We start from the raw sequence: 24,365 nt of genomic DNA on the forward strand, positions 1-24,365 counted from the left end.
ATGCAAGCCACTGCAGTGGTTGAGACAGCTTCTAATAAAGGCTACAACAATAATGGAAGAAACATTCAGAAAGGTAAGAGGCGTTACCTTTGGTTGGCTTTATTAATAGTTCCCTCCTCAGTGTTGCTATATGTTAAGCCTTCCTACAAGTAAGATGAGATTCAGCATGTTTTTAACTTGAAGGATCACTCAGGTGATTTCTGGCAAATGTGAGCAACCTAAACAGGATCTCTCAGGTAGATGGAAAATTTAAGAAATAGAAGTGAGCTAGAAGAGAGGATTTATGTCCAGCCAGGCTTTCAGGAACTACTGACAGGTACAGTTACCTTCAGGGTAATAAGTGGAAAGTGGACCCAAGGAAAGATTTTTTTCTTTATATCGATCTAAAATTTCTTTTTCTGTCGTAAAGGTAGAAGAGAAAATAACAAGGGCATATAAAGCAAGTTGATTAAGCTTTAAGTGTTTATGAATACATGTAGTTTTAACTGTTAAGAGGACTTATGATAAAAATTCTTTTTCAAGTCAGAAGGGAAATAGTGGATTTTTCAGCAAATAGTAACCTTAGTCATTCTACTTAGTCAGCTGAGTTCTTATAGCACAATACCATTGAGGTGCCTTTAACAACAGGTACTTATTTTTTCACACTTCTGGAAGCTAGAAGACCAAATCAGAGTGTCAGCATGGTCAGATCTGATAAGGGCTGTCTCCTGCCTTGTATCAGTGGACAACCACCTTCTTGCAATGTCCTCACATGGTGGAGAGAAAAAGAAAGCAAGCTGTCTGCTGTCTCTTCTCTCATATGTGCACATATCCCATTTTGAGGGTCATGACCTCATCTAGCCTAGTTACCTCCCAGTGTCCCATCTCTACATGGGGAGTTAGGGCTTGAACACATATGAAATTGAGGGAAACATAATTCAGTCCATAGTAGCAATTACTTAGGGATATTTGTCATGAATAATATAGAAAATATTCCTCCATTGGGAAGATCTTGGGCCAGACTATATCTAAGGTCTTATGTTTAAATTCTGTGATGTCGCTAACATTTTATCATTTTTTTTTTAATCAGATGAGCCTTCTCATCATAAGAAAGAAAATTTGTTATCTCCTAATGGTTGTAAAGAAGCCAAATTGACTTTTCTTAATGATTACTATGATTCCTTGGCATTAGAAAAAAGAGCTAATGATAAAGAAATCAGCAATATTGACAAAATAGATTTATTGGAGCCATCTTTTACCATGAGTCCAGATACTAACATAGAGAGTGCTCACTCTCAGTCAAGTGAATTTGAAGATAATATTGACTATGCTTTCCTGAATGAAACCTACACTATACATTATTCAGAGTCAAAACTAAAGAGTGAAAGTCTTATTCATTTAAATTCAGAGTTAGATTCTGAAATGCAGAAAAGAGAAGAGGTGTTTTTTGATATTTTGGAACATCAAGGTGATAAGATTACTGACTTGGAAAGAATCTACAAGATTTCATATGATGATTATAAAAAAACTGCTGAAGATGTGCAAAAGCCTGATATAGATGAAGACTCACAGCAGGAATATCACAGTGCAGAAGAACAAGAGTGTATAAATAACCATTTATCATTTGACCAGGCAAAAACATTAGACATACCTAATCTGGAAGTTTTGGGATTAAGAAATTCAGGCTGTGAAGTTAAATGTGTTAGCAATCTAGAAGACAGTCATGTTAAATTGGAAAGTAATTCCAGCATCTCTTTAGATTCAGTTGATGTTTATGGACAAGAAGATTCACCTAGTGTCTCCAAACTTCAGAATTCTGTTACGTTAAGAGCATTTCATGAACCTAAATATGAAAAGTGTAAGGAACAAGGGACTAGTTTAATGCTTCACACTGTATTGGATGAAATTATACTCAGGAGTAGTCATCTTGAACACAAGGAATCTGAATCTAAGGGTTTCCTAAACCCTCAAAAAGCATTAAAAACTAAAATTTATACTCACAAAGTGAACCCTCAATTAACTGAAAGTAAAGATTCTATTGGAAATGTAATTGTTGAGGACAAAATGTTACAGCACCTTGATAATCCAGGCACATTGCCTCAGGACAAACATTTAGAGACATTACTCCAGCCTTGTAAAGATTGTCAGACTTCCTCTGTTTTTGATGATTCAGTAATTTCTGCCTGTGGGTATTCACATTATGAAAGCCTACAAAGCACCCCTAACCCAGCCTTAGATGTTTCTATTACTCTACCAAGGTCTGCAATCAGAGGTAATCAGGCAGTAGAAGAAAGTGGCTCCCTAAAAGTCGCTAATGGCAATACCATCAGTAAAGCACACCTTCACAATATGGAAGGACCGTGTCCCAAATCAGAGACAGATGCAGCAGGTTGTACAGTCACAGTTGATCAGATGGTGGATGTTAGCACTGACTTTAGGGCTTGTTTCACAGCAAGCAGGGCGACAAGTGCAAGATCGTCTGTAGTATCCACATCAAGCAACACAGAGATAACAATGATGAATAAAAAACGGCCTAGTGAATGGCAAAGTGAGAAACAAAGAAGTGTGGCTTGTAACACAGATTGGTCATACATTCAAGATACTGAAGACCCACAGATGACTATGACAAAAGGGCCCACAGGGAAATCTCTCTCTGTTGACAATTTAAAACCTAATGGAAATGTCCTAAATAAGGTAAAACCAATATGATTAATAATAAAAAATGTATATATAGACTTCATAAAGCTACTGTATGCTAATGTAAACATTTTGGTTTATTGATTTATATCAGGGATTTCTGAGGCTTTGGTGAGAAAATGCTGGATGAAGGGAAAACATGACTAAGATTGTTACCAACTCTGTTCTTTGGGGGCAGTTATTACCACAAAATCACTTAGAAGTTGAATTTTACATCTTAACAGATACAATGTGTATTGTTTGTCATATATGTCTAATTTTATTTTAAATAATGTTTTCAGGATTCCCTGGAGTTAAAAACATTTGAGTTCACAGACTTAAAGAAACATTCTGAAAGGTAAGTCAGATGTATATACTTCCAGATTGTTGTTGTTCAGTCACTGAATTGTGTCTGACTCTTTGCAACCCCATGAACTGCAGCACACCAGGCTTTCTTCCTTCACTTATCTCCCAGAGTTTGCTCAAACTCCTGTCCATTGCGTCAGTGATGCCATCCAACCATCTCATCCTCTGTCGCCTCCATCTCTTGCCCTCATTCTTTGTCGGCATCAGGGTCTTTTCAACAAGTCATCTCTTTGCATCAGGTGGCCAAAGTATTGGAGCTTCAGGATCAGTCCTTCCAATGAATATATGTTGCAGATACATCAGTTTAGGTCATTCACTCAGTCGTGTCCAACTCTTTGCAACCCCATGAACTGCAGTATGCCAGGCTTCCCTGTCCATCATCAACTCCTGGAGCTTGCTCAGACTCATATCCATCGAGTTGATAATGCCATCCAACCATCTCATCTTCTGTCGTCCCCTTCTCCTGCCTTCAATCTTTCCCAGCAAAAGGGTCCTTTCCAATGAGTCAGTTCTTCACATCAGGTGGCCCCAAGATACACAGAAGGAAATAAAGTAGTAATTTGCTTTTTGTGTAGGGTACTTTCATGCTCACTCAGTTGTATTTGACTCTCTGACCCCATGGAGTATAGCCCGCCAAAATCCTCTGACCATGGAATTTTCCAGGCAAGAATACTGGAGCAGGTTGCCATTTCCTACTCCAGGGAATCTTCCCGACCCAAGGATCGAACCTGTGACTCTTTCATTGGGAGGCAGATTCTTTACCACTGTGCCACCTGGAAAGCCCAAAGGGTACTTAACCATATAGAAAAATAGCTGAGAAGGATCTGAAGAGATCATCCACTTCAGCCATTTGTCTTGAAACACATAAATATTAGAATAATATAGAACATTAAAGCTTTTCACTTACTGAAATTTAAGTCAGAATAATTCCTTCAGAAAGCTAATGTCATCTTTATCTAACTCAGACTCACACTGATTTAATTACTTTGTTTTCTTTCATTGGATCCCCTATAGACCAAAACAAGATAGCACATATGGATAAAAAACCATATATTGGATAAATAAATACTTGTACTTGAGTATTTTAGTCTTGATTTTAATTCAGTGTATAATTTACTTTGCATTCATGGAGAACTAGGTGGTTGGGAAGAGGAGAGAAAACGGGAGGTCTCAGAAGTCAAATAGTTTTCATGCTCTGAGGCCATTTACTTTTTCCTTCATTTATCCTTATTCTCCTAATGAGTTTAATCTGGTGTCCAGGCCTATAAAATTAAATAGTTGGTTTCAAGAGACAGAAGTATTTGAGAACAGTTAGAAGTGGCAGCTAGTAGGAAGGGAAGAGCTATTAACATTCAAAAGAAGTAGTGATTTTGGAGCTTTTTGATACGATAACAGCAAAATATTTACTTAACACAAGCATTATTATTTTTAAAATGTAAATTATATCTTCTGTTTAAACGGTAATGTGTAAAAACCATTTCCTCCAGAATATTTATCACTTTTAAAAACCAGTGCTTGATTTAAGTTGAAAATCTGTTGATTCTGGATATATAAGTTAGTACTTTATTTTAGAATTTTTTCCTTGGTTAAAAAAAGAAGTATGAATTTGAGAATTATTTACTCTCTTAACTTCTAAAAAGAATATATGTAGCTTTGACTCTTGACATCCTTGTTTTAAATCAGTTTCTTTAGTGGAAATTGATTTAAACTTAACAGAGAAATGTTAGAAATTTAAAATCTGTTTCTGGAGGCTTTCTTTGTCATTAACACAGAAAAATATTTGGAATCTTACCTAATCCCAATTTTTTATTTCAAAGGGAATCTCAGCTTCCTAAAGAGGTAGAGAAGAATTTGCCATCGAAGTGCTGTCAGCAGATAATGCAGAGAGCCATCCAGGCCGAGTCGCACCTTTTAAATGTTCACTATCAGTTGTGCCATCGCCACTGCAGCGATATTTACAGACTTGTGATGGAAGATAGGGAAGGACTAAACAGGTGACTGTTAGGGCTTTTTATTACCTGTTCTTTAAATTGAAGTATAGTTGATTTATAATATCATATGTTTCAGGGATATATCATAGTGATTCACAATTTTTAAAGATTATACTTCATTTATAGTTATAGGTGATTGTTAATTGTAAATCTGTATCTTCCTAGAAACCTATCATTATAAATTTATTCTAGAAAATTTCTTTAGTTTTCATTTTTGAAGGGCAAAAAGAGGGTAGATTGTAACTGGGTTTTTAACTAGCCTAAGGGTAATTAGAATGTAGTATATTTTAATTTCATGGACAGGCAACAGTGCATGTTGGGATAATGAATCCAGTAAAAAGACAGATTCAGTGTTTATAAAGTCCAAATATGGATGAAGTCAGTTGGAGTGTTTTTTATGACATTCTACCACATTCTTTCTGGGTTATTTGTATACTGAGGTTTGCTTTTACTGCCCCCAGAAAAACATATCTTCTGTGATTCACTTTCTGTTATTAAACATTTAAAAAAAATTTTTAGAGATCTATTAGAGTTAGAAGTAAATGTATATAGATGTGTAATTTGATATTAGTTTTAAATGGGTGGCTTGGGCCTAAATAGTTTTGTGAACTTAACTTTTGAACAGGAATTTATCAAGTAATTCTACTAGGAAGGAATTAGGATCAGCACTGCTGTCGGTTTTAGGAGACTTGAAAGTTAGATACATGAATTTGAAAGAGAAGATAAACAAGGGTATACCACTGGAAGAACTGCCTCCCTTGTCAATAGAATCAAGATTATTATCTGCCTTCTCTACTTTTGCTTCCAGGGTATGTATTTATGTTTTACAAATAAAATTTTTACTTCGTTTGGACAGGAAACACTTTAAAAGCTTTTTCTTCCCTTCTCTCTCTTTGCAGCTGATGAAAGAAGAGTCACATATGTAAGTTATGTATTCATCTAGTTTGAAATTTATTAAATTTTAAACATTGGTTAATTCAGTTAACTTTGTTTTCTGTTTTATTCTGTATTCAGAATATTGATAAATGCTTTAATGAAATATTAATCTGTTTAGCTTTTCAGGAGCAGATTCTGAACTAGATAATCAAAGTACACGTGATGTTGGTTCTTCTAGCCTAAAGAAGACACTCTCTCAAGTGAGATTTTTTTTAAGTAGTTCATCAAGTATAAGTCTTTAATTTTATGGCTTGCACAAAGTAAACTCATTTTTAGGAGCTCTCCCATCCTTCTTTTCACTCAGCTGGCTTTGGGGCTTCACTGGTGGCTCAGATAGTAAAGAATCATACTGCCATTTGAGGACTGTGACTGATTAGAAGGAACATAGTGTCCTGACCAAATGGATGTCAGTAGCATATGTTGAGTAAGATGACCACACAATTTGTCATCAAATCAGGAGACTTTGAGGATGAAAGGTAGTGATTTAATAATTCACCATGACAATTGATAATAAAACTTGACTGTCTCTGGCAGATCATAGTTTATGGTCCCCATCATGTTAATCCATTGTAGTGAAAACTAACATGCTATGCCTTTATCTCACGAGGTAGTATAATATCCAGTTCATTTTGGATGGAGCAAAGTTTCATTGCTTCTTTGCTAAAATGATGAAAATAGTTTTTAAATGCCTTTCATAGGTTTTCTTAATTGATGTTTGTCAGATGACAGTTTGTGTAAGAGTACTTTGAAAACTGAAGTGATAGAGAAACATGAGTTATATTCACTGTCAACAGAGTAAGAAAACTGAAGTTTGTTTCTGCTTTCTGACTTTGGTCTTAACCCTGTGGTTATATTATTATTTGGGTAGTTATAAACAGTAAGATGCATCCCAAAGCCAGAAGTGAAATAAATACTTGATTGGTTTGTATTCCTTTCTGTTAAGATAAATGATTAAAAATAAATTAGCAAATTAGTTATTCCATCATTCTGTTTTTTAAAAAAAGAAAGTCTCAATTATCCACAAAGAATTAACAGGTCTAAAATCAGATTTTTATAACTTACATAGTTTGCTTAAACAACTTGTCCATTTACTGATATATGATGTTCTGGAGGGGTTTTGTTTTTCATCGTTATAAAGGTAGCAATGGTGTAACCTGCTTATTTGGGCAGAACAATCTTTAAAAGTACAAGATGCAGATATAACATATTTATAATCTTGATTCTGAAACTATCTTCTTTAAGTTAGAATTACTTTTTAATACCTATCTCATTAAGTTACACATGAAAGTATGCAGTTTCTAAATTTCAGCTCCTTATGTACCTCTTCATAATTTTTCTTAGTCTTGTATTACCTATAATGTTTGCTTTGTATTTTTTTAAATGATTCTCCTTTTTTAAAAAGTGTATGTGAAAAGTAACTTATGTATGGGAAAGAAATATTAGACTCCCCATAAATAAAAGGTATAAATAAGCATACATTAAACATATAACTTAAATGTTAATGTGAAAAATACTTACATGCATACCTCCAAAAATCTTCTCAGGTACTTCTGGTGTGTGAATGTCACACTTTGCTAAATATTGATGGTGTTCACATACAGGGGATTCCCTGGTGTCTCAGTCAGTAAAGGATCTGCTTGCAATGCAAGAGACCACCTGCAATGCAGGAGGCCTGGGTTCGATCCCTGGGTCAGGAAGATCCCCTGGAGAAGGAAATGGCAACTCATTCCCGTACTCTTGCCTGGAAAATCCCATGGACAGAGGAGCCTGGCAGGGTTCGTGGGGTCACAAGCGTTGAGCACAACTTAGTGACTAAACCACTGCCACCTCGCATACAGTCACTGGATAGCTAGTTTCAAATCATAATTCTCATGTGTGACAGACATAAAACTAAATAAACAGATTACCTAGGTTCGGTTTGCTCATCTATAAACTGGGTTGGTAATGATTTTGTCTCATACATAGCCTTTGCTATTGTGAGGGATAAATAATGCCAGTAAAGCATACATGTCACATAGTAAGAGTACATAATAACTGTTAGTCCTTATTTATTATTTTTGTTCTTGTTATTAATCCTTAGACATCTCTGTTACTTGACAATGGTCATCCTAAACAAGATAAATCACCCGAAGAGGGTGGTTTAAAAAATGGTGATATAAATGTAGACTTGAGTCAACTAAAACTTGATGATAAAGGTTAGTATAAAAATATTTGTCTTGTGTTATTGCCAGAAAGTAAATAATAAAATTTAAAATATCCCTTCTGCCCATCTATAAGTTAAACTTTTTAATTAACTGAATGACACAATTCTGATTATGAATGTTAAGTATGTTCTTATTACATCTACTTGATACCTTTAAGGTTACTTAATGTATCTGATAATGCCAAATAATAATACAGATTATTTTCTTCTGGTTCATGTTTTCCAATTTAAAAAAATTCCTTCTTCTGTCCAGTTTATATCTCTGTAAACTGTGTGGTTTTTCTTTTTTTTTCTTTTTAGTTTTCTCTATGAAAAGATTATGATCATTCCAGGAAGATCATTAATTGAATTTTTAATGAAATAAAGACCTGTAGCACTGCTTAACCCCTTTTTTACAGATGTTTACTATTATTCTATCTATAAAGATGTTTCTTCTTCAGTAAAGGATAATTAAAAGTCAGAAAAATACGGAAATTTTCTGGTTGTCCAGTGGTTAAAAATCCGCCTGCCAATGCAGGGGACAGAGGTTTGCTTCCTGGTCTGGGAGGATCCCACATGCGGCAGAGCAGCTGAACCTGTGTGCCTCAACTCCCGAGACCCAGGCTCTAGGGCCCGTGCACCATGGCAGGAGAAGCCACCACAATGAGGAGCTCGCTCACCGCAGCAAGGAGGAGCCCTGCCCACTGCAGCTGGAAGAGCCCGCGTGCAGCAACAGGGGCCCAGTACAGCCAAACATAAATGAATGATGTGTTTAATCAAGATATAAGACTTTTAATAAGTTAGGAATCTGTGTTAATTAAAACCGGAGGCAGATCACACAGATAACATCTCAATGTTAAACGTACATAACTCATTGCTAATTCTGTTCAATTTCTCAGACTGCAAAAATTACCGAGAAGTAAGTGAAGACTGGTTTGATGCTAAAGAGAACCTGACTGGAGCAGACTTCTCAGGAATACAAGAAAATCAGATAGAACAAGACAAAGGGGACCCGAAGTTTACACTCGGTTGGTTCTTAAAAGTTTACTGAGAAACCCTAACCTAGCTCATTCATAAAATAGTGCTTACCTTCTTCTGTATTATTTGGATGGGCGGGGGGGAGGTGGTGGGGGAGCTGTACTGTTTTAACATTTTATTCCCATTTGCTTTCCCACAGTTAATAACTTAGTCTGCTTCAAGAATGTTTTCATCTTTAGATGGCATTTAATTGCTTATGAAGGTTGGAACTTCCTCTAATATCTGAGATTACTGCCCCTCTGTTGTTTCTAATGATATGCTATTTTCTCCTATTTCTTTCATATATTTCTATGGATTTTTGTTTTATTCAGCATAATAGGATACTTTTATTTTTTCCCTGCTTGATAAATAATGTTTAAGATTTTTAAGCAAAACATAAAAGTTAAAATTATCTGAAGTGTCTCCAACCTGCAATAACTACTAATATTCATTACCATTCTTCAATGTGTTTCTTTATACTTATGTTTAATATACATATATAGTTTAAAATAAATGGCATCATATTGTCTAGTTTTATTGTAACTACTTTTTTCTTTCTTTGCATTGTTTTTCTCTTATCACTTATCAAATGCTGTGTAGTTTGCTCACTCGATATTTTAACTGCCTTCCCACACTCAAAATATCAACTTAGCGAGGTTTTGTTCACTGCCTATGCCCAGTGCCAGGTATGGCATTCAACCCGTGGGGTATTTAGTAGAGATGCTAAACTTGTGAAGGTGAGGTGATGGGTACAATGTATGTCTCCTGATTTCTTATTTACTGCCTTTTCTACTAATATTGTAGCTCCTTGCTCCCTCCACACCCCAATGTAAAATTATAAAGACAAGTAATTCATTCTTTATATACATTATAAACATTATACATTATATATTTTCTCTCTGTACATTATAAACCAAAGAGATTATAACAAGTTAAATAAAGTAACCTGATGAAGAAGGTTAGGTATTAATTGCCTAGAGATGAAGGACTCTGCCTAAATTTCAGCACCACCGCTTATTGGACTGGTGGCGTAAACTCCAGACCTCAGTGTCCTTATCTGGAAAGTGGACAGGGCAGTGGTTGCAGCTTAACAGGGTAGCTGTGAGCATTGCAAGAGACGGTGCACACACAGAGTTAGCACATTGCATGAACATGGAGAGCACTCCAGAAGTGTTATGTTACTAGTATTATTTAATGAAAAAAAATTAAACTTACAGATACCCTATTTCATAAACAGGTATAAAACGTAAATAGAAGCACTCTAAGATGTTATTCCACAGATATTTATTGTTCGCCCTCCATGCGCCAGGTTTAGATTTTGGTGGTAACTTGAAAGAATCTCAGTTCACTAAATTCTTTTTGATTTCAGACCAGGTTTGCTTCAAAATTGAGATCATGAAAATGTCATCTTAATAATTTTGAATTTTTTCATCAAATGAGGAAAAAAATCTATATTTCTGATATTTATGGTTTTTAAAATAGTATTGAGGGTGTGTCCACCCTTTTTTTCTTATATGCAGTTACCATTACCACAAGCTGTATACCTGCTGTTGATATTTTTGTCTGATTTAAAGGTTTCCTTGGTATGTTTTCCTAGCAAAGGAGTGTATGTAAAGAGAGCCCTCACCAGCATGCACACAGAGCATCCTGGGTGCATCCAGCATCCTAGATAGCACTCTGAACCAGAGATAAATGGAGGATACTTTTTTTAGTGGTTGATGTAATTAATTAGATGTTATTGATCCATTTTTGAGCCATAAGGGACTAAATATCAACCAATCCAACCTCTTTATTTTTAACATGGTATGATTAAATCCCAGAAATTTTGAAACTATGCTTCAGGCTCTTACTCTCTAGCCTAGTACTGATATTTGCTAATAGCTTTATAATAATCTTTGTGATAATAAAAAATGAAATCTTTACCAATTTTTACATTCTCTCTTTAAAATATTGATACAATAATGATTATGTTCTGCTGTGTATCATGTTTATCTACAAGCAGAAATAAAGAATGTGGAACCCTTACGAAAAGATAAAGGTTACTTGATGCATGTTGGTGGCCTCTGCCCTTCAGTGTCTGAGGTATGCCAGGGTTTATTTTTTGAGCTTCACTTTCAGATCTATCAGTGTTCATATTTTGATTGTTCTGCCTCTCACAAACTTTTATTTATCTTCTTTTAGGCTGATTTAAGGTCTTATTTCCAGAAATACGAAATTTCTGACATTTCAATTTATGATTCTTCTCCTAATTACAGGTATGTTTCCCAAATTCAACAAATGTACCTTTGCTGGGTGTCTGCTGTGTGTAGGTCTAATTTTAGGGGCCCGCTCTGTACTGAATGTCAACAACTTTGGTGATTAAGCCAGGAATTTTGCAGCCTAGAGTAGGAAATGTCAGCCCACTCTGGTATTCTTGCCTGGAGAATTCCATGGACAGAGGAGCCTGGTGGGCTACAGTCCCTGGGCTCGCACAGAGTCGGACACAACCAAGCAATTAATGCTAACACTTTCATAGCCCAGAAGAGGAATACACATTGACAGATAGCTGCAGTCATTAATTGGTGCTGTTCTTAATCAAGTCTTTCTTTCATTATACTTTTTAACATGCTACTAATGAGGTATAGGAGAATTTCTGAGTTTTCTGCAGTTACCTTGTTTCATACCATTTCATGGGGGGCAGTAGAGTACATTAGTTAAGAGAACAAGCTCTACAGTTAGATGGCTTGGATTCACTTCCCAGCTCCATCAGCAACTTGGTGAATAAGTTTGGTCAAGTTACTGAACCTTTCTGTATCTCAGACTCTTTGTCGGTAAAGTGAGGATGATGATACCTACATAGCATTGCTGTTAAACTGTCATGAGGTAAATAAGTAAGCCTTTAGAAATGAAGCCTGGCATGCAGTGGGCACTCAGAAAATTATATTCAATTTTATTATTTTTTATTTTAATTACTTTTCAGTTGATACTTTATTTTTTAGGTAGATGGCTATGTTATCTACAGGTAGTCATTTCTAATACATATGTTGCTACTTCCTTTTTTGTGATATCATCAGAGCATTCAAAAGTATCAAATAAGAATGGTGATAGCTTAATGGAAATGCCTTCACTGTTTTAACACAAACAAGTATAGCTTTTTATTTCAGATATGAAAAATTAAAATACATTTTAAAAGGATCCCATTTGTAGTTGGGTTGAAATTTATTAAAAGTAAGTGTTTCATTTTGTCTTAAATGTATAGACTTAAGATCATATGCTTTTTTTGACCCATTAATATGTTAATATATTTCAGTATATTAAAAGTAGTGTTGTGTTCCTAGGCGTATTATCACTGTTACACTTGATGTGAAAGATTCTTTTAGTGTCTTACTGAATCCTTTGAAAAAGAGAAACTATGTATTTTTATTCCTTGAAGTATTATACATTCTGTGTGAAAATTTAGGAAATATAATTAAATACAAAAATATAAGGAGGTTACAAAGATTTATCATGGTCCCATCTTTTGAAGACATCTGCCCTTCAGAGTTGATATATTCTTCCATTTACACTGTCTAGAGCTGGCACTTTCAGAAGGAGGGCTCTTGCCCAGCCTTGTCACTTTTAAAGTTTAAATTCTGGTTATATTTTCCAACTCTTTTTGGACTATGTATTTTTTCAGTACAAGACCATAGGACATTCTCTTCTATTTTCTGCTAAATGTTTTGAAAGTTTTCCTTTTACATTTAAGCCTACAATGTATTCAATGTATCTTTCAGCTACATTTATGTATATAGGGATTAATTTTAATTTTTTAATGTGGATAACTAATTGTCCTGAGAACACTAATCTGTGTAATAACTCTGTCATGTATTGGCTTTGCAAATGTTTTACATTAAATTTTTATTTAAAATTAATAGATAATTCAGAAGAAATGCTGTCTTTTATTTCCCATCTTTGAGTTTGTTTTTTTTTTTAGTGTTCTTAAGTATTCTTTCTGATCCCAAGGTAAGTGTAGTGACTTTTTTGTTTTTAAGAGCAGTTATTCTTGTGAAAGATACATGCTAGCCAATAGTGACACAATGATGTTTAAGGCCATTTAAAGTCATTAACAAGAACCTTTTGATTTTCTGCTTTTATGTTTTAGATATGCATCTCTTGCTTTTAAAAAAAACAGTGATGCAAAGATGGCTGTGAAAGAAATGAATGGCATAGAAATAAAAGGGAAATCAGTAAATGTGCGGCTTGTCAAAACTCCTGGAGAATATACACCACTTTCCTCCAAAAATGGAAATAAAGTTAGTTTCAGTAATTTGGAAAAAAGCACCAGCAAAGAAATGAGCTCACCATCCTTTGTTTCTAGACTGCCCAGAACTCGGCCGAGACAGCCAGGGTCTGAGCAAGACAGTGAGTTCTTCCCTTTTGACCAAAAGGTTAGTTTTCTTGATCAAGCCCTTAAATGGTCTTCTCGTATGCTATGTTTCAATAAGCAGCTCTGTAGGACAAATAACTCTAGGACAGCATCATGAAATGGGAATAAGGACATTAATCTGAATAGTTTCTAACATTGACTCCAGAGTAGGCTGCTTCTGTACAACTCCAGTTGCTCCTGGAGGAAACAGATCTTTGCAGACCTTGCTTCAGAGAAACTCATTTCTCCTTAACTAGGCTCTTGGCCAATTCTGTGCAGTCTTTTTATCTCTTTATCTAGGACAGTATTACTCTGTAAGTGGCTACTTACACTTTCATCATTCTCTTTTTTTCACAGCTAACCTTATCTCATAATTATTAAAACCATAAAATACAGTCATCTTTATTATGTGTGCTCTCCTCTTTACCTCGTTGAGGTTTTAAATGGCACATGGAAGGTGATGAAGTTGACTTACTCGTTCTTATCTCTGTACTGCTCAACAAAAGAGCTGGCATCCTATAGGCTTGTCATACGGTTTTTTTTTTTAATTTACATGCAGTAAAATTCACTCTCTCTGCTGTGTTTAGACGTATGTACATAGGCATGTAACCAGCGCCACAACAAGGTATAGATCAGTTCCATCATTTCAAAACATTCTCTTGTGCTCTGCTGTTTCCTGTTTCTTTTAATATAATTTTACCTTTTATAGAATATCCTATGAATAGAATATTATATAGCCTTATTAGTCTGGCTTCTTTCACCTAGCTTAATGCATTTTATTACTGAGTTCTCAGAGGTTTTCATATTCTGAAGATAACTCTATCAGATAGATATGAAATTCTCAAATACTTTTCCCAGCCTGTACTTTGCATTCTTTTAATAGTGCATTCTCAGAGCAGGAGTTTTAAATGTTGACAAATTCCAATTATCAATTTTTTTAAAGTGTGTTTTTAGTGTTGTTTCTGCATTTCTACATAAACCTCTGCATAACCCATGGTCACAAAGATTTTGAGTTCATTTTTATATGATATGTGAGATATAAATTGAGGAGGCTTTTGGTTTGTGTTTTTGTTTTGTGTGTGGAATTGTTCTAGCATCATTGTTGAAAAGACTAGCCCGTCTCCACTGAATGATCTTTGTGCCTTCATCAAAAATCAATTGACCATATTTGTGTGGATCTATTTCTAGAGTGTTCTCCTATATCTCTTTCTCAAATTTTCCACCAGTACTACACATCTTGATTATTATAGCTTTCAGTGAGTCTTGAAATCAAGTAGAATTAATCCTCCAACTTTATTCTTTTCCAGAATTGTTTGGGCTATTCCACTTGTCTTTGCCCATAAATCTCATAATTCTGCTTGTCACCATCTCTTAAAAAATCCTGCTTGGATTTTTACTGGAGTTAGTTGGACTCTACAGATCAGAGAAAATCCCTTTTTAATAAATGGATGAAAGGAAAACATATTTGTTGAATAAATGAATTTAGTTTTTTTTCCCTTGAAAGTAAGATAAAGGGATCTCTTCTCCCTGTGTCCGTATCCCATCCTTTCCGCTAATTCCTCGAGTTATCCCATTGTTTTTCTGTACCATTAGGGACTCTGTTCTACTCTTTCTCCACTTAGAGTTATGCACAGCTCTTCCTAATCCTGCCAACATTTCCACTTGACTTTTCATTCTTTTGACATGACCGTCCTTATTTGTTCTGTGTTTTTCCTGTCAGACCTCCCAAACAAGTAGTTATATCCAATGTCTGGGTTTCTTTAATTGTTCCTTTTCTTCATCCTAATAATCTGACTTCAGTCTCTTAAAATTTTATCTCCAGTGCTCTTTCTATAGCCACTAGTGACATTAGCATTGGTCTTTCTCCCTGTCTCCCTTCATTTTGACCATTTAGCCCATTTGATGTTGGTCATTCCTTTCTTGCAACTCTTTTCCTTTCATCTCAGTGACACTTGTGTTTAGGATGGGTTTTTGGTGCATAACTTGAATCCATAATAGGAAGGAAGGAAACAAACTACAGTTGGGCTACGGGGACTTGACCTGGAGCTTTGGGAGCTGTGGCTCCTCCCTGCCCCTCACCTGGTCTGTTGCCTCTAAATCCCTGTAAGTACCTTTCTTCTGCTTCTCTCTCTGCACACTGGCTTTCTCTGCTGCTCATGACTTCTCTCACCCTCCAGGAGGCTTTATTTTGCTTAATTCTGACTCTACAGTATTTTTCAGTTCGAGCTCATCTGTTCCAGTTGCACATTCTTTAGATGGGAATCTGATCCAGCCTGGTTTTGGTGTTCATGGGTTCAGGCAGGAACAGCACTCTTGGTCCTGTCAGCAGAGGCAGCAGGCCATGGAGCTGGCAGAGGGAAGGTCATGTGTTGTAAACAGGGCACCGTGGGCTAGGCCAGGAGTCTGCTGTCCTCAAGTCTATGGACAGGGCAGCTCTTGTTGCATCTTTGTTAAATTGTACTCTTACTTTTCTAGCAGCTTCCTGTCACCTTTATTCTCAGATTCTTAACATTTTTTCATTATATTCATTCATTTATAAAATAGTTATTGTCTATAACAAGAGGTAGAGAGTGGTGATTAAGAAGAATAGATTCATAACCTGGCTTTACTACCTACTCATCAGGGGCTGGGCAAGTTACCACCCTCCGTGTCTGAATGTCCTTATTTTAAAATTGGGATAAGTGTTACTGCCTCACAAATGTTGTGAGCTTTCAGTGCAGTTCAGTTCAGTCGCTCAGTCGTGTCCAACTCTTTGCGACCCCATGAATCGCAGCACGCCAGGCCTCGCTGTCCATCACCAACTCCCGGAGTTCACTGAGACTCACGTCCTTTGAACTGGTGATGCCATCCAGCCATCTCATCCTCTGTCGTCCCCTTCTCCTCCTGCCCCCAATCCCTCCAAGCATCAGAGTCTTTTCCAATGAGTCAACTCTTCGCATCAGGTGGCCAAAGTATTGGAGTTTTAGCTTCAGCATCAGTCCTTCCAATGAACACCCAGGACCGATCTCCTTTAGAATGGACTGGTTGGATCTTCTTGCAAGGGACTCTCAAGAGTCTTCTCCAACACCACAGTTCAAAAGCATCAATTCTTTGGTGCTCAGCTTTCTTTCTAGTCCAACTCTCACATCCATACATGACTACTGGAAAAACCATAGCCTCAACTAGACGGACCTTTGTTGGCAAAGTAGTGTCTCTGCTTTTTAATATACTATCTGCCGCTGCTAAGTCACTTCAGTTGTGTCCGACTTTGTGCGACCCCATAGATGGCAGCCCACTAGGCTCCTCTGTCCCTGGGATTCTCCAGGGAAGAATACTGGAGTGGGTTGCCATTTCCTTCTCCAGTGCATGAAAGTGAAAAGTGAAAGGGAAGTTGCTCAGTCGTTCCCGACTCTTAGCAACCTCATGGACTGCAGCCTACCAGACTCTTCCGTCCATGGGATTTTCCAGGCAAGAGTACTGGAGTGGGTTGCCATTGCCTTCTCCGCCTATCTAGGTTGGTCATAATTTTGCTTCCAAGGAGTAAGCATCTTTTAATTTCATGGCTGCAGTCACTATCTGCAGTGATTTTGGAGCACAAAAAAATAAAGTCTGACACTGTTTCCACTGTTTACCCATCTATTTCCCATGAAGTGATGGGACCAGATGCCATGATCTTCATTTTCTGAATGTTGAGCTTTAAGCCAACTTTTTCACTCTCCTCTTTCACTTTCATCAAGAGGCTTTTGAGTTCCTCTTCACTTTCTGCCATTAAATGAGTTTAATACACAACACCTGTCATGGAGCGTGTACACTCAGTCAATAAGGAAATGGCAACCCACTCCTGTATTCTTGCCTGGAGAATCCCATGGACAGAGGCTACAGTCCATGGGTTCACAAAGAGTCGGACACGACATTGAATAACACACAACAGCAACACACACTGTTATTTACTAGTAACTTGGCTTTCTTGGAAAACCCATTTTCTCTGTGGTTTCAACTGCTACCTAAACTATTATATCAGAAGTATTTATTTATCAAATAGTATACCAACTGTGTACACTATTGTAGGCAGTGGGAAAGTAGCAATGAACAAAACAGACAAAAATCAGCTGTTAAAGAGCTTAAGGTGATTCCCTGGTGCCTCAGACAGTAAAGTGTCTGCCTGCAATGCGAGAGACACAGGTTCAATCCCTGGGTCGGGAAGATCCCCTGGAGAAGGAAATGGCAACCTGCTCCAGTATTCTTGCCTGGAAAATCTCATGGACAGAGGAGCCTGGTAGGCTACAGTCCATGGGGTCACAAAGAGTCGGACAGGACTGATCAACTTCACTTAAAGAGCTTAAATCTAATGAAGGCGATAAGGCAGTAGGCAAATGTTTAAAATATATAACATTCTGATTTGGGAGATCTAATATTATATATTATCTTACCATGAATTTTCTTCTAGATATGAAAGTGTCAGCTCTTTCCTTGTTGAACTTTTATGGGATGTACAGTGGTTTCATACAATTTATAGCCTACTTGCATTGTTGTTGTTCAGTCACTAAGGTGTGTCTGACTCTGCAACCCATGAACTGCAGCATGCCAGGCTTCCCTGTCTTTCAGTATCTCCCTGAGTTTCGTCAAACTCATGTCCGTTGTGTCAGTGATGCCATCCAGGCATCTCATCCTCTGTTGCCCGCTTTTCATGCTCTCGATTTTTCCCAGCATCAGGGTCCTTTCCAGTGAATTGGCTCTATGCATCAAGTGGCCAAAGTATTGGAGCTTCAGCTTCAGCATCAGTCTTTCCAGTGAATATTCAGGGTTGATTTCCTTTAGGATGGACTGATTGGATCTCCTTGCAGTCCAAGGGACTCTCAAGAGTCTTTTCTAGCACCACAGTTTGAAAGCGTCAGTTCTTCAGTTCTCAGCCTTCTTTATGATCCAGCTCTCACATCCATACATGACTACTGGAAAAACCATAGCTTTGACTATATGGACCTTTGTTGGCAACATGTCTAGAATTGACAAAGCTATTCTTCCCAGGAGTAAACGTCTTTTAATTTCGTGGCTGCAGTCACCATCCACATTGATTTTGGACCCAAGAAAATGAAATCTGACACTGTTTCCACATTTTCCCCATCTGTTTGCCGTGATGTAATAGGAACCAGATGCCATGATCTTAGTTTTTTGAATGTGGAGTTGTAAGCCAGCTTTTTCACTCTCTTTCACCCTTATCCAGAGGCTCTTTAGTTCTTCTTCACTTTTTGCATTAGGGTGGTATCATCTGCATATCTGAGGTTATTGATATTTCTCTGTGTAATCCTGATTCCAGCTTGTGATTCATCCAGCCCAACATTTTGCATGATGTACTCTGCATATAAGTTAAGGAGGGTGGCAGTATACAACCTTGACGTAGTCCTTTCCCAAGTTTGAACCCTTCTTGTTCCATGCCTGGTTCTCACTGTTGCTTCTTATCCTGCATACAGGTTTCTCAGGAGGCAGGTAAGGTGGTCTGGTATTCCCATCTCTTTAAGGATATTACACAGTTTGTTGTGATCCACACAGTCAAAGGCTTTAGCGTAGTCAGTGAAGCAGAAGTAGATGATATTTTGGATGGTTAATAGTAATTAACTGATCATTTTAGTTTTGTCTCTTCAGTTTAATTATAAGATATATAACTGATGGTTCTATTTTATAGCACTAGTTTCCCCCCTCGCCAGCATGTGCTGGGCATATAGGTTGTTCATTAAATGTTTAGTAAATAAGACATAGATTGTAAGATATGTATATATATAATTACCATGTAGACTAGCATTTCTCTGTCTGGTTGGGTAAAAGAATTAAGCCTTCATGCCCTAAGCCTAAGATATCCACTGTATGTAATGAATGAACCTCTCTCCTGTGCATCTAGAACTGGTTATGTCCTATCTTAGGGAAAATTGAGAAAATAGTTAACATTATTTTCTGAGTCCTGTGGATCAGATGAGCAATCCTTTTTGAGAAAGGCTAATTTCAACATAGCCCATATACTTGCCGTGTGTTTAGCATTTTTTAAAACAAGTTGCCCTGAATACATCTCAAGTAAATCTACTTGGTAGAAAAAAAAAATTATCTCGAAGTAAATGTTTAGAAATTTTAATTTTACTATTTGTAACTTTTTAATTTAGAATAGGCTGAATTGCCTCCGTAATCATCACTGATTTAAATAAAACTTTAAAATGTTTATTTAGGGTGTAAAGAAGAATTGTAAACAGATTGAGTCTACTAAATTATTACCTGATACACCTATTCAATTCATACCTCCGAAAACATTGAACCTGCGTAGTTTTACCAAGATCATAAAGAGACTGGCTGAACTACATCCAGAAGTTAGCAGGTAATGACTACAGTTATATTTTAACTGGCTTTAAAAGTTTGTATAAAAATACAGTTCCTTTCAATAACTTAGCCATATTTAGAATGTGCTACTTTGGAAAAGACAAATGCTCATGTATGTTTTCCTTTGGCATAGAGATCACATTATAGATGCTCTTCAGGAAGTAAGAGTAAATCATAAAGGTTTTCTGAATGGCTTATCTATTAATACTATTGTGGAAATGACTTCCTCTGTTTTGGAAAACTCTGCTTCCAGTTAGGAATAAAAGAAGCAATAAGAGGTAAGTCAGTCATATCTTTCATATTTAAATAGTAAACATTTTAAGCTGTGGATTCCATTTCCTTTTCAAGTAAAAATTATATTGAAAATAATAATATTACAAAATCTAAAGCAAGCATACTGATTTGGTTCACTGTTAATGCAAAACTAGTTACCCCAAAATTAATTGACTTAAGCAACCTTTATCATCACCTAGTTTGCAGGTCAGAATTCAGGAATGGCATAGCTGGGTGTTTTTAGCTTAGTGACTCGTGATGTTGCATCAGGGTGCTGGCATGGGCTGTGGTCGTCAGGAGGCTTGACTAAGACTGGAGGACCGCTCCTGAGACGGCTTCTCCCCACAGCTGTTGGCAGGGGCCTCTATTTCTCACCACATAGGCCTTGCTGTAGGGCTGCTTGAGTGTCTTTACAGCATGGCATCTGGCTTCTTCAGAGCAAGAGCCATCAGAGAGAGAGCAAGATGGAAGCTGCAGTGTCTTTTGTGACCCACCCTCAGGAGTCATACTCCATCATTTCTACCACATTCTGTCAGATGCAAGTCACTGTGTGAATTCACACTCTTGAAGAAAGGTGTTTCAAAGAATTTGTGTATGTATTTTAAATTACCACATACAAACATAGAATCCCTGTTTACAAAATAATGGATGAGGCCTTGTTCCTATTTATAGCTGTCTGGGTGAGTAAAGCCAACTTTCCACAGCAAATAGTTAGAAAAGCTGAATAAATATAAAGACTATGCCTGCTTGAAGACACAAGAGAGCTATCAAGATAGTATGAATTACTGGGCCAGGTAAGAGAAAATTGGGGCTTCCCTGGTGGTTCAGTGGTAAAGAATTCGCCTGCCAATGCAGGAGGCATAGGTTCGATTCCTGGGTCAGGAAGATCCCTAGAGAAAGAAATGGCAACCCACTGTGGTATCCTGCAGTCCATGGGGTCAAAAAGAGTCAGACACAACTGAGTGACTGAACCATAACAGCATGTGATAGATGGTTTGCAAAAACAGCCACAATCATTCCCTTCCCCATAACCATGCCCCCTTTGCAGTGTGACTTGGAAGCTCCTCTGATCAAGAAGTGGAGTCTCTTTTCCCACCGCTTGAATCTAGACTGACCTTTTCAGTTGCTTGTGCCATTTCCAAGCCTAGCCCTCAAGAGACCTTGATCACTCTCTCTGCTCTCTCGGAAATTTACTGCAGCCACATAGGGACACCCAGGATGCCTGCTAGAGGACAAGAGACTATAGTCACCCCTCAGCATCCATGGGAGATTGGTTCCAGGAACCCCCACAGATACCAAAATTAGAGGTCACCCAAATCTCTTATATAAAATAGCATTATTCAGTCATCAAGTCATGTCCAGCTCTTTGTGACCCCATGGACTGCAGCATGCTATGCCTCCCTGTCCCTCATGTCCATTGAATCAGTGATGCCATCCAAACATTTCGTCCCCCATTGCCCTCTTCTCCTCCTGCTTTTAATTTTTCCAAGCATCGCACTCTTTTCCAGTGAGTCGGCTGTTCACATCAGTGGCCAAGGTATTGGAGCTTCAACTTTAGCATCAGTCCTTCCATTGAGTATTCGGGGTTGATTTCCTTTAGGATTGACTGGTTTGCTCTCCTTGCTTTCCAAGGGACACACATATAACCTACACACATCCTCCTGTATACTTTAGATCATCACTAGATTATTTCTAATATGTAATACAATTGTAAATAACTATGAATAGTTGTAAATACAATATAAATGCTGTAAATAGTTGCCAGAGCACAGTAGCTTTCAAGTTTTGCTTTTAGGAGCCTCCTGGAATTTTTTTTCAAATATTTTCAGTCCGTTGTTGGTCGAATCTGCAAGTGCAGAACTCGAAGATATGCAGGGCCAGCTGTACATGGAGGCTGGCCGAGGCATTCCATTCTACATCCATTTTCCCCAGAACACGGGACAGAACCTAGCACAGATCGGCAGATCACCTACCAACCTGGCCGATGTCCACAGATGCATGAGTGAACCCAAGCAAGGGAAGCCGAGTCACCCAGAGGAGTCTAGCCCATTGCTAACTGCAGAATCAGAGGGTAAACAGATGCTCACTGTTTTAAGCTACTAAGCTGTGAAAGTTATTTGTTGCACAGCAAAAGCTAATTAATTCAGATGTATTATGTTCAAGGAGACAGAAAACAAGGTTAAGAATTTTAGTGTAGAACTGGAAATATTTTAAAGGAAATTCCATTAATGAAAAACAGAATAACTTAGATGAATAATTAATAAGTTCTACAACATATTAGACAATTGGAAAGGTCAGAAAAATTACGGAATGAAGCACAGAGATAAAGGGGTGAAAAACCCAAAAGAGAAGAAACAAAGATATACCAAGAAAACCTTTAATAATTTGTGTAACTGGAATTTTAACCAAAAAATAAAAAGGGAGGAAATAGAACAGATACAATATTTGAAAAAAATTTAAATGATAAAACATATCAGAAATTTCGTAAAACTTTCAAATGCCAAGCAGGAAAAATAGAGAGACCTCAGTGCATTAGAAAAACTGCCTGAATGTGATCCTGGTGACCACTGTGCAAAGCTGCTGAAAGTCAGTCAAACCATTTAATGAGCCTCAAAGCTTTATGAATAAGGGGATAAGCAAGAGAAATAAAAGCGCGGTACACACCTGCACCCAGACACCCACACACAGGAAAACTGAAAAACAAAAACGCTGTAAAGCAGCTAGAGGGGAAAAAGTGCAACAATCAAACTGACATCTGATTTTCAACAGAAGCTGTCAATACCAACCTAGGATTCTGTACTCACAAAAAGAGCCTTCAAGAGTAAATGTGAAATAAATTTATTTTTACTCAATTAAAAGCTAAGACAATTTGTTACTTAGAAGACCCATTGTAGTAAAGAAAATACTAGAGTGTTTTCTAGAAAGAAGGAAACATTTCAGATGAAAGGTCAGAGATGCAGACAAATTGAAGAATAAAATGTACAGATCAACTAATACTATATAAAACAAGAATAATGGTATTTTATAGGGTCTAATAATTAATGTATGACAATAATCGCATGTAAGTTGAGAGAGAATTAAGTACTGCAGCTGTTCTAAGCACCTTGTAACTTGGGAAGAGAGTAAAGTGTACTGTGTTGGCGGTCCCCAGCAACACCCCCAAGAGCGAGAAGTAAAATCTAAGAATAGAGGAGAAGCCTCACACTGTTGGATTTGGCAGTGATTTCTTGGATATGACACCAAAAACACAGACAAGAAAAGATAGACAACCTGCATCAGAATGTAAACCTTTGGTGCATCACCATCAGCGGTGAAGAGGCACCCTGCAGAACCGGGGGGAGTGTCTGTACATCGTTTCTCTGACAAGGACTCACATCCAAAACATAATAAAGAACGCCTGCAACTCCACAGCAGCCCAGTTTAAAAGCGCACAAAGGATTTGAATAGACTTCCTCTGTAGAGGATATGCAAATGGTCAATGAGGGTATGAAAATAGGCTCATTATCACTAATCATTAGGGAAATGCAACCAAAACCACATGGGGTATTCACTGCACACCCATTAGAATGACTGTTATCCTCCTGCCAAAACCAGAAGATAACAAGTGTTGGTGAGGATGTGGAGAAATTGGAATCTTTGTGCATTGCTGATGGGAGTGTAAAATAGTGCAGCCATTGTGGAAAATGGTATGACCATCCCTCCAAATATTAAAATAGAATTATATGATCCAGTATTCCACGTCTCAGTATTTACTGAGTTTAGTGATATGCCTAGTAGGGGGTAGAAATTAATGGCAAGTATGAAAAGTGAAAGTGTTAGTTGCTCAGTTGTGTCCCACTCTTTGTGACCCCATGGACTGTAGCCCACCAGGCTTCTCTGTCCATGGAATTCTCCAGGCAGGAAGACTGGAGTGGGTTGCCATTCTCTTCTCTGGAGGATCTTCCTGACCCAGGGATCGAACCCAGGTCTCCTGCCTTGCCAGTGGATTCTTTAACGCCTGAGCCACCAGGCAGGCATATATAAGCATATAAGTACGATAAATGAGTTAACTAACAATGATTGATTTAGTAATAGAGTGTACTGATAACTATGTACTTGTACGGAATTTTGGATTTAGTGTAACATTTTATTGTTGGTTTCTTCTTTTCTTGACCTCTAGAATTTCCTTGGAAAGCATGACTTCCTTTCTACAGAGAATGTTCTCCGGCACTTACAAAAAAAT

The 24,365-nt window shown here is 37.3% G+C and overlaps 1 protein-coding gene across 1 annotated transcript; it reads left to right on the forward strand.

The window, feature by feature from the left end:
- RBM44 (RNA binding motif protein 44) lies at positions 1 to 24,365 on the forward strand. Its single transcript, XM_010862054.1, has 15 exons — positions 1 to 73; positions 1,070 to 2,673; positions 2,958 to 3,013; positions 4,839 to 5,015; positions 5,638 to 5,821; positions 5,912 to 5,934; positions 6,067 to 6,148; positions 8,029 to 8,143; positions 9,030 to 9,158; positions 11,150 to 11,229; positions 11,329 to 11,402; positions 13,268 to 13,553; positions 19,723 to 19,868; positions 20,004 to 20,148; positions 24,303 to 24,365. Exons 1-14 carry the CDS (start codon positions 1 to 3, stop codon positions 20,125 to 20,127), a joined length of 3,153 nt encoding a protein of 1,050 aa, XP_010860356.1. The 3' UTR covers positions 20,128 to 20,148; positions 24,303 to 24,365.

This window comes from Bison bison, unplaced genomic scaffold (assembly GCF_000754665.1).
Source record: "Bison bison bison isolate TAMUID 2011002044 unplaced genomic scaffold, Bison_UMD1.0 scf7180017864475, whole genome shotgun sequence".
Lineage (NCBI taxonomy): Eukaryota > Metazoa > Chordata > Mammalia > Artiodactyla > Bovidae > Bison > Bison bison.

What these genes read in the sequence shown, in the direction of transcription:
- RBM44 (XM_010862054.1), top strand. Translation starts at nt 1, where the DNA reads ATGCAAGCCACTGCAGTGGTTGAGACAGCTTCTAATAAAGGCTACAAC. An exon ending in TTAAAGAAACATTCTGAAAG is followed by an intron (nt 3,014 to 4,838) that starts GTAAGTCAGATG and finishes TTTATTTCAAAG; the next exon opens with GGAATCTCAGCTTCCTAAAG. An exon ending in GGACCCGAAGTTTACACTCG is followed by an intron (nt 9,159 to 11,149) that starts GTTGGTTCTTAA and finishes ATCTACAAGCAG; the next exon opens with AAATAAAGAATGTGGAACCC.